This window comes from Enhydra lutris, unplaced genomic scaffold (assembly GCF_002288905.1).
Source record: "Enhydra lutris kenyoni isolate GAN:26980312 unplaced genomic scaffold, ASM228890v2 scaffoldscaffold35, whole genome shotgun sequence".
NCBI lineage: Eukaryota > Metazoa > Chordata > Mammalia > Carnivora > Mustelidae > Enhydra > Enhydra lutris.
This window is the reverse complement of record NW_019154119.1, coordinates 15,157,660-15,167,305: the sequence shown is the minus strand read 5'-3', so window position 1 is coordinate 15,167,305 and position 9,646 is coordinate 15,157,660. Positions and strand designations below refer to the sequence as shown.

At 55.2% G+C, this 9,646-nt stretch overlaps 1 protein-coding gene across 1 annotated transcript; it reads left to right on the top strand.

The window, feature by feature from the left end:
* The first annotated feature begins 3,135 nt into the window (after positions 1-3,135).
* On the top strand, positions 3,136-9,432 carry LOC111154038 (chromosome unknown C2orf50 homolog). The gene is made up of 3 exons (XM_022513392.1): positions 3,136-3,386; positions 7,330-7,369; positions 9,241-9,432. Exons 1-3 carry the CDS (start codon positions 3,136-3,138, stop codon positions 9,430-9,432), a joined length of 483 nt encoding a protein of 160 aa, XP_022369100.1.
* The last annotated feature ends 214 nt before the right edge of the window (positions 9,433-9,646 follow it).

Here is a 9,646-nt window from a genome sequence, read left to right as displayed (position 1 = left end):
ACAGCGCAGCAGACGGAGGCACAGATATCCATCGGAACGAATGCCAAATCCGGGAACAGAGTAAATGCCCAAGAACAGGGAAATGGCTAAGTATATTGTGACACACCAGCTGTAAGAACCTGATTAAAGGGAGGAGTATAAAGATGATGAAGAAAGACATGAAAAGATGTTTCCGATGTTAAATTTTTTAAGGCTGGGTAAATTGACAGCAAAGAACAAAAGTAACTGTTAAAGTGAAAATGGCTGGGATGACAAGGGGCTGTGGATTTCTCCACACCTAAATTACCTTGAATGCTGCTGTTGTCATCATCTCCGAACTTTCTGGGGTCTCGGCAGGAGCAGCTGGAAAGGTGTGAGCGGTGGCCCTGAATCCGTCTGCTTTTACCACCTTTCATGAAGCCTTCAGGGTGTGCGCATGGGGGAAACAGAGTTAAGCCAGTTTTCATTTGGGAAAGAGATCTAGGGGACAGGAAGGAAGCCTAAACTAAGCAGGCAAAGACTTTCCCCACTGCAGTCCCTGCCCCCCCGGAGCCCCGCCTCTCCCTGCACCTCATCTGGTGACCCCCATTTCTGCTTGCTCCCGTCTCTGCTCAGTGACGCCACTCCGCTCCACCGGCTCCCGACGGGAACCTCTTCCCCTTGCCGGAAGTGGGAGCTCCTGCCCAGGCCTAGCCCTCCGCCAGCAAGTGGGAAGGGGCACGTCTACAGGTAGTGGGCGTGGCTTCTCGAGCAAGCCCCACCCCACCTGCCCCACAGGGCGGAGCCTGACTCCGATGATCGAAATCTCTCAGGTTGCGGCCACCCGGCCCAGGGGAGCCAGGCCCGCACACCAGAGCCCCGGCTGTAGAGTTCTACCAGAACCTACCTTAAGGTCCTTCTGGGATTGAGAGAAATCCATTAAAATACAGCTCCAGCAACCCCCAAATCCAAGGATTTTTGTCCTGTCCTGGAAGGTTGTATAGAAAGTTACATCACAAGGTGTGGGGTGTGGAAGGGGCAATGACTTGCTCAAGGACATCCAGCAGATGTCCTGGCAGAGCTGGCAGAGCTGGGACTGGAACCCAGTGTCCTGATTCCCTTTGAGGGGTCCCCCAGGCTGGGCTTACGGAGACCCACCCAGAGTGGATCTGGACACTTTTCGGCTCAGTGACTGAAGAAAGAGAATGTGTTCAAGATGGACTGGCAGGTGAAGTCTTTCTCCCCGCAACATTTTATTTTAAAAAATTACAAACATATAGAAACGTTGAAAAAATGGTACAGTGCACAGCCATATACCCATGACCTAGATTGTACAATTAACATTTTGTTGTATTTGCTTTGTCACATTTCTATTTGTCCCTCTACCATCTGTCAGTCTGAAATAGTTTCTGAATTAAAGACCAACCCGCACAGAAATATTCAGCCTCTACATACATCAAGCCCTTAGTCATCCTGGATGTCCCTGCTGGCCTTTTTCGTCCTGTTCCTTGTCTTTGGAGCATGTGGCCAGGTATCTGAGCAAACCGCATGGCTATTCCAGGCTGCTCCACGCCTCAGCCTGCCACTGAGCTTACAAGAAGCGTCCCATGCAGCAGGCACTGACCGTCTCTACCCACACACTCATGGGACCTCTCCAAGAGTTTCAAGGAGGTCAGAGCTGCCACTCCTCGGCAAGGTAGGGACTGGTCCTGGCTGTGCTGGGGGCCCAGCTGCCGAAGAGTTATTCAACCACAGGGGCAGCCTTCTTCTCGGCCCCTGGGCATTCACCCCATCCACCTTTACTGGGAAAACATCAGGATCGTAGAATGCCAGCCTGCCTGTCCCAGCTCTGGAGGAAGAACACAGGAGAGAGGAGAGACAGCCCCGCTGGCCCCACAGCCTCTGCTTTCGGACTGATGTCACTCAGCCCCCCCTCAGGTGAATGCTGGCGGCTGTCACCCCGTCTCTGCTCCAGCCCTCTGCCTGAAGCCAGCGTGGGCTTTCCCACCGCTCACCTGGGCCGTGGCAGTGGTACTCCCAGGCCTCTTGTTCTTTCCTGAGGGTTCTCGTTCTTTCCCTTGTGTACCAGCTGGGAGGAGTGCCTGAGGGCACCAGCTGAGGCCAGCAGCAGGGGCCTGGAGCCACGGAGCAGAATGACTTGGGTCCCACTGAGTCAGAGCAGAGTCACAGCCAAAGGCTCAGAGCATGAATCCCCACCCTCCGGTTTTCCCTGTTTCCTTCAGAGGATCTAAAGTCAAGGCCAAGCCTCAGGGTAACCTAAGGACCTTGGACAGGCACTTAATTTTACTGGCGAGGGCCTCCGTTCCCTCCTGGGTTGAATGGGGTTGGAAATCTATGTCTCGGAGGACCCGGCGGGTTGAGCCAGATGAACGATGGTGCTTTGTAAACCTTCCAGGTTGATGCGGCTAGAACAGGTATTAACGACAGAGTCACTGATTTCCCCTCGCCCGCCCCTGCTCGGAACCCCTCCAGCAGGGAAGCCGAGCATCACTCCCCGCATCCCAGCATCCAGCATCCACTCTAGAGCTCACATAGCGCCTCCCTCGGCCCCTCTCCTGGGAGCCCCGCATCTGCAGGGAGCTGAAAGGATGATTATTGTCAGTTCACAGACCCCAGGAGGGGCAGGGGCTGCTCGAGGTCACGTGGCAGTTGGAGGCCCGGCCCCAAACCCCGCATCCTGTCTGCTGAGGAGCCCGGAGCCGGGGCTTTGGTCTCCCCCACCCCAGTGCTGTTTCGAGGTCTCCAGCCGGGGGTCTGGGGTCAGAGTTGAAGAGCAGCTGAGCCGGGCCTGGCTCAGACGCAGAAACTCTCTCCAACGGCTCCCCCACCGGGGTTCAGATGTCACACACACACTGGGAGCTGCTGGTCCCCTCGTCCCCTCGGCAACAGTCAACACAGGCAGACGCTGGAAACACAGCTCGGCTCAAGTGCCCTCTCCAGCCCGCATCAGCCACTCTGGGCTTGGGGTCTAGACAGCTAGTGAGGGGGACCCCTGCACAGACTTCCCGGGGGTTGGGGGGGTCCCAGAGAGGTCCAAGCTCAGACCGGAGCTGCCTCTCTCTCTCTCTCCCTCTAACTCTCCAGTCTCTATTTCTCTCTGTCTCTGTGTTACACACACACACACACACACACACACACACACACACACACACACCCATGGGGAGCCGCCCCGCCCCAGGGTTCCCGAGAACCACGTCAGCTGGGTACCGGCTGCCCTTGACCAGACTGTCAGCCTTGGACTCTTCCACGGCCCAGGGTGGCCCTGCGGTGGGCAGGGGTCTCGCCGGCAGTCGCCAAGCCCCCCAAGCCGCAGAAGCAGAGCGGTTGGGCATGGGGACAAATGGTGTGAGGCAGGATCAGCTGTGGAGGGAGCTCGTGGAGGCCGAGAGGAGGGGCCAACAGCGCTGGTGAGTGCCCCGCCTGACCCCCAGCCTAACTCAGGGTCTAGGAAGCTTCTGGAAGAAGAGAGATCCATGAGAAGGAGTAACCCAGCAAATGGGTGTTGATCGAAAAGTGCCCTGGGCCCAACTGGGGCCTCGAGGGTGGGAGGGAAGGTGGGCAAGGGCCGGATGACCCGCCTCCTTCACTCCAGGGTCCCACTGGCCTTTGGAAGAATCCCTCACGGGCGGGCCAGGAAGTCATGGCAGCACTGGCTGGGGGGCAGGGGCGCGAGGGGAGCACCCTGGCCCTCTGACCCAGGTGAGAGACATCCTTCACGCGTTTGTTCGATCCAGACGTTTCTAGGATAGAGCCACCCATCAGGCTGCGGTGAGGGACAAGGCAGGCCCAGACCCGGTTCCTTGGCGCCTCCCTCAGGACAGGGCAGCGGAGAAGCGAGCAGAGAGAGGACGAGTGTCAGGGAGTGAGGGGAGGGTGGGCGCCTTCTTCTTACAGAGGCCCCTCTGAGGAGACAGCGTTGAGGCTGAGACCTGAAACCTGAGAAGAGGCCAAGAAGAGTTCCGTGTGTTTAAAAACAAAGCAAAGCAAAGACCGTCCACGTGGCGGACGGGAGCCTCAAGATGAGAAGTAGGAGGAACACCTCGTGCACTATAGACGGTCGTATGTGTAAGTGTAGTGAGACCCCAGCAAGGGCGTTGAGGAGCAGCACGATGTGATCTGCCAAAATCTGTGGAAAAATTCAAGCAATGTTTTTGTGGTAGGATTCTGACGACTGCTGATGGGCTGGAGTGAGAATGTGTGCAGTGTGTGCGGTGTGGGGGATATGTGGGGTGTAGGGGGATGGGGTGTGTGTATATGTGTGGTTCGTGTGTGGTGTGTGGGGGTGTGTGTGTCTGGTGTGTATGGTATGTGCGTGGTGTGTACGGGGTGTGCGTATGTGGGTTTGTGTGGTGGGTGTAGGGTCGTGTGTGTGTGTGTGTGCTGGGTGGGGGTGTGTGTGTATGTTTGGGGGGCAACCTGAGCAGATTTGGGACTCTGTGAGTGCGCAGGAGAACTGGGCGCAGAGTGGCTGTGGGCGCGGGGACAGGGGTTCGGGGACTGTGCCTCCAGCCTGGGTCATTGGCGGGCAGAGCAGTCCGGGGTGAAGACGGGAGAGCTGGGTGGGGTGTGAAATGCCGAACCACATCCGGGTGGCCTCCCCAGAGGTGGCGGAGTGGCACCAGTCAGGAGCTGGGCGCTGGCCCCACAGGACAGAACGTGGGGAGGAGGCCAGGCGTTGAGGGGAGCGAGAAAGGAAGTGACTGCTAAGGGACAGGGGGTTTCTCTTTGGGGTGACAAAAAGAGTGGGGACGGTGCATGACTCTGAGTGTACTGGGAACCACTGGACCAGACCCTCTGCGGGGGTGACCCTTACAACATGTGGATCTGCTCTCGATGGAGAAAGCACATGCAGAACGCTGGCGTGGCAGGCATGACAAGCGCCCCCGGAAGGATGACATGTGTCCCGAGCGATGAGGTCACAGCACTCGGCTGGCAACAGTAACTTGCTGGACAGCAAGTAACTAGGAGACCGAGAGAAGCTGCCAGAAAAGAAGGGGTCACAGACCCCAAGAAGAGAGAGTTTAAGGAAATCCAGAGCTGTGCTCCCAACAGAAATAAGGCACGAGCCACCTGCGGAATTTTCCATATTCTAGTCGCAGCCTTAAAAAAGGTAACAAGAAACTAGTGAAATCCATATTAAGGATGTATCTTGTCCAAAATATTATCTTTTTGGCATGGAGTCAATATTTTTAAAAGGAGATAATTTGACATTCTTCTTGGCACCAAGTCTTTGAAATCAGGTCTGTATCTTAAGTCTCAGGGCCCAGGAGATGTGCCCCATAAACCCACCTCCTGGGGTTTTTCTAAACAGAGAAACTGAGGGCCCAAGACCACGGTGACCTTGCTCAGGGCCACCCAACCAGCAAAGCAGGCAGCAAGCAGAGTGAGGACAGGGACCCAGCGTTCCCGCCTCCTGCCTCACTGGCTCTCGCTAAATCTTCGCGTGGCTCTGAGGTTACGGTCCCTGCTTTCTGTTAGCTCAAAACCAAAGCTCTTGGAACATGGCTACCGCGTGCAAGACAGGAGTGATGGTGAGAGGAAGGGTCAGGACACCTGGGGAGGATGGGGGGAGAGGAAGCAGGGGGAAGCGAGGGTCAACTGCAGGGGGGAAGCTGATGAGGGAACAGGAACCCCAGGAAGGGTCAGGTCGGGAGGTTCCCAATGACTCAGGAGGGTAGCTTGAAGACAGGGAACTCAGTTCGAAGTCTGAGTATGGAACAATGAGGCAACTGGGAAAAGAACAAAAAACAACCTCTAGGAAAAAAAAATCTATAACGTTGAAATACAAAACACAACTGAAGTGAGCCTTCATAAACCCAGATTCATCACAATTACTCAGAAAGACAAGGAGGGGGAACACATGGAACCCTGGAACACAGAGCAAGGAGATCCCACATACCTTCCAACAGAGCTCTCCAAGGGGAAGCTGGGAGAGATGGAATATCGGAGGGGAAAGCGTCTGAGAATTTTCTAGAATTGTAGAAATGCATGCATGCATGGATACTGGAGGGTGTCCTCCACAACACGAAAGTAAACAAGGAAGGAAGGCCTGGGACCCCAAAAGCGGGGACCCCCGAGGAGAGGTCAGGACGGCAGGAGGGGGTCTTGGGCAGCAGCCCTCGTGGCAGCAGGGTGACTGGGGTTCCCAGACAGCAGCTTCTAGACAACAAACTTGAACAAGACGGTAGATTACCGGTCGCGTTTGCCTGTGTGGGAGATCATAGTGGGAGGGGCTTTACAATCTTGTTGGAGAATCAGTGATCTGTACACAGAAAGCTAAGAAAACCAGGAAAAAATGTGATCATAAACTCTAGGGAAAAACTCCAAGGAAGGATCGGAGATCCCATGGTCCTAGATAACCACTCCGCGAACAGTATCTAGAGAACCCCGAGGGTATGAACAACACACACCGGTCCCGCCAAAATCTATGACAATCATTTTGGAAGAAATGAGGGACGGGAAAAGGGGCAAGGAAGCTAACTCACCATCTCCCATAATCGAAAGTCCACAGATACGCTTACAGCTTCAAAAACTCAAGAAATGGCAATCTAGATTTATTATTCCAGAATATGACCATGGCAGACCCAAAGAAATAGCGAAAGGACTGGAAACGTGACCGGAGGCTGTGGGGTTCGGGGGCTGGGAGGATCCGGGCAGAGAAGCCTGTTTTTATTATAAGTCTTACAAAATTGTTCAGTTTCTTAAAAACAGTTTAAAATAAAAATTAAATTAGCAGCCCTGTCCCGGTCTCCGGCCCGGTGCCCACCTTCCTCTGTGGCACACACTGCAAGGCTACCAAAAAAGTGAGGTTTTTGGGGGCACCTGGGTGGCTCAGTGGGTTAAGCCTCTGCCTTCAGCTCAGGTCATGATCTCGGTCCTGGGATCAAGTGCCGCAACAGGCTCTCTGCTCAGCACGGAGCCTTGCTCCCTCCTCTCTCTCTGCCTGCCTCTCTGCCTACTTCTGATCTCTCTCTGTCAAATAAATTAAAAATTAGAAAAAAAATTATTTAAAAAAAAGTGAGGTTTTTCTTCACAAAGTACTTAAGGGCTCCCACTGGGCTCTGAAAACACAGAGGGCTTGCACCCTTGCCTTCCCCATCACGGGCCACCACCACGGCCGCCACACCTGCCACTCCGGGAAACGTCACTAATTATTGAAACATTGGCTCGGTGTAGAGTCAACGTGGTTGGCTTAGGGTGTTTGTTTCACTTGATCCTTTTAGCTCCCGCATGACGTAATAAATGCATCCACGGCACTGACTCATTCACCTGACACAGTGAAAGCCATTTGCAAAAAAAAGGCTCAGAAAGATGTGACACTGACCCCCCACCCTGTGTTTTCCTTTCCAGGGCTCAGCACTGGAGTTTCCTGAAAGACTATGACCCCTTGGTAAGGCCAACGGCGTTCCTGTCACGCAGACGTGCACCGGGGATGTGAGCACATTCATCTAACGTTTATGGGGGACCTACTGTGTGCTGGGTGCTGGAATGGATGGAGACAAAAATATATATACTGTCTTGTTTCAAGAAACCCAGGGTCTGGGGGAAAGAAAATGCTTAGTGCACGTTTAGGTATTAGTTTTCCGCAGTGTTTCTAGATCTTATGACGATGAACCAGCTGGCAATGTTGGGTGTCCGCTTTGGAAATGCTTGTACCCATGAGGATGTCAGCGAGGCAGTGAGTGGAGTGTGTGTGGTGTGCCGTTTGGGGATCAGCTTGGGTGAACATACGTTGTAAATGAATTCCCCTGCTTCTAAAGTCACCACTTCCAATCCGTCCTCCATGTTGCTACCAAGGTAATTTTCCTAAACCACAAAACTGACCCTCTCTCTCCCCCGCTTAAAATCCTTCAATATATCTGCATTTTTCCGGACGGCTCACAACGCTTCCCATGATCTAACTGGCCTGCCTCCCCACGCTGACCTACACATTATTTTACCTGTGCCTTTGTGTGTGCTGTTCCCCTGCCTGAAATGCCCTTCCCGCCTTGTCAGTCAATCTTATTCATCACTCAAGGGCCTCCCTCCCTCTGGAAATCTGTCCTTCCTGAGCAGGCTCCCTCAGATCCTTCTGTTGGTTACTGGACAGCATATCCAATCCGCTCCTTTGAAAGAGCCTGTCACGTTTTGATGATCGACTTCACCAGGCTGTGGGCTCCCTAAGAGAAAGGAGAAAGCCAGCTTCATCGCTGTCCCCCACCCACCAGCTGTGCCCTACCCCCCAGGACCTAATAGATACTCAGCACTCAGTTGATGCTGGATAAATGACCAAATGTTGGATGAATGTGGCCCTAAGGATGGTCAATGTACCAACCTGGAAAATGAGCAGGGGAACAAGTGATCCAAGTAGTGGCCACGCCTGCCAGCCTTAGGGGAGGTTTAACTAACTTCTGCCTTTCCAGCCTGCGGGCTCGCTGTCTGCCCTGGGATCGAAGGTGTCGTTCATGAGACCTGAAATCCCACACCAAGCTCCTGGGCTGCGCTTCCAGCCTGCAGGCTCCCTGCCAAGGGCTGGGATTAGCAACCCGATCACTGACAACTGCATCTCGCCCAAAGGTGTGGGGCCACCGTGGCCCAGAATTTCCCAGGGGAACACCAGGATCCTGTTACTGTGCTGGTCCTATAACCGCTGGGGGACCCAGGGTAGCCCCGAGTGACCCTGACCCGAGGGCTCCCCAGATTATTCTCACTTCAGGCACTGACTCACTCAGTCTCCTTCCAGTCACATGCGTGAACGTTCAGACCCCCAGCCTGGGAACAAACCCAGGTGTCATCCGTGGTGGGATGGGTAAATAACGTGGAACGTTCGTGCAAGCCACACGAGGGCGTGCGGTGGAGCAAGGACAACAAGGGAGCTGCGGCCACGCGCAGAAACGTGCACGACCCTCGAACACACGTTCCTGAGAGACAGGAGCCACCGTCTCACAAGATAAATTTCAAAACCGGGAGTCTGAGATGGAGCCCGGGCTGCCTCGGGGGTGGGGACAGAGACTGAGGGGTCTGAGCAGGCGGGTCCAGGTCGCGTGGCACGTCCCGATCTGGGCGGCTGCACAGACTTGCTCACGGCGTGGGGGCTCATGGAGCCGGATGGTTATGATTTGCGGCCATTTCTGGGTGTGTGTGACTTCAAGGAATTCTGGGTTCCCCGGGGGCCCAACAGGGTTGGAGACAGCTGGAGGAAGACAGCTGCTCCCTGCTCGCTTCCCTTCCCTGCCCCGTGCACACCTCTCCCCTGTGACACCCTCTGTACCCTCTCCTCAGGGCAACAGGAAGGAGCCTGTGCAGCCGCCGGAGCATGTGTCTCTCTTTTCCGACACAGTCCCCAACTCTGCCAACCAGGTGGTGGGCAGCAGGGTGAACACGCCCCTGGGGCAAACCCTCATCGGGATGGACTTCTTCTGTGTGGGCGGAGTCCGGAAGAAGAAGCTGGAAGCCGAGCTGCAGCCCGTGTAGGGGGAGGAGGTGGGTGCCGGGGTGGGACGGGGTGGGGGTTGTGGGCTGAGCTGCCCCGTGGCCCCCGTCAATGGCCCATGCTTGTCAGCCAGCCTTTCCTCCTCTCCGCGCCCCAAACAACCTCTCCGAGGGCTCTACTGGCCCATTTTCAGTCCTGAGATTAGAAGGACTCCAGGAGCGTGCCCGTGGTCCAGGACCCGGCAGGGCTGGGGTC

Coding starts and splice junctions, on each gene's coding strand:
- LOC111154038 (XM_022513392.1), top strand. CDS start 3,136: ATGGGGAGCCGCCCCGCCCCAGGGTTCCCGAGAACCACGTCAGCTGGG. Junction 3,387..7,329: donor AGGAGGGGCCAACAGCGCTG/GTGAGTGCCCCG, acceptor TTTCCTTTCCAG/GGCTCAGCACTGGAGTTTCC. Junction 7,370..9,240: donor TGAAAGACTATGACCCCTTG/GTAAGGCCAACG, acceptor CCCTCTCCTCAG/GGCAACAGGAAGGAGCCTGT.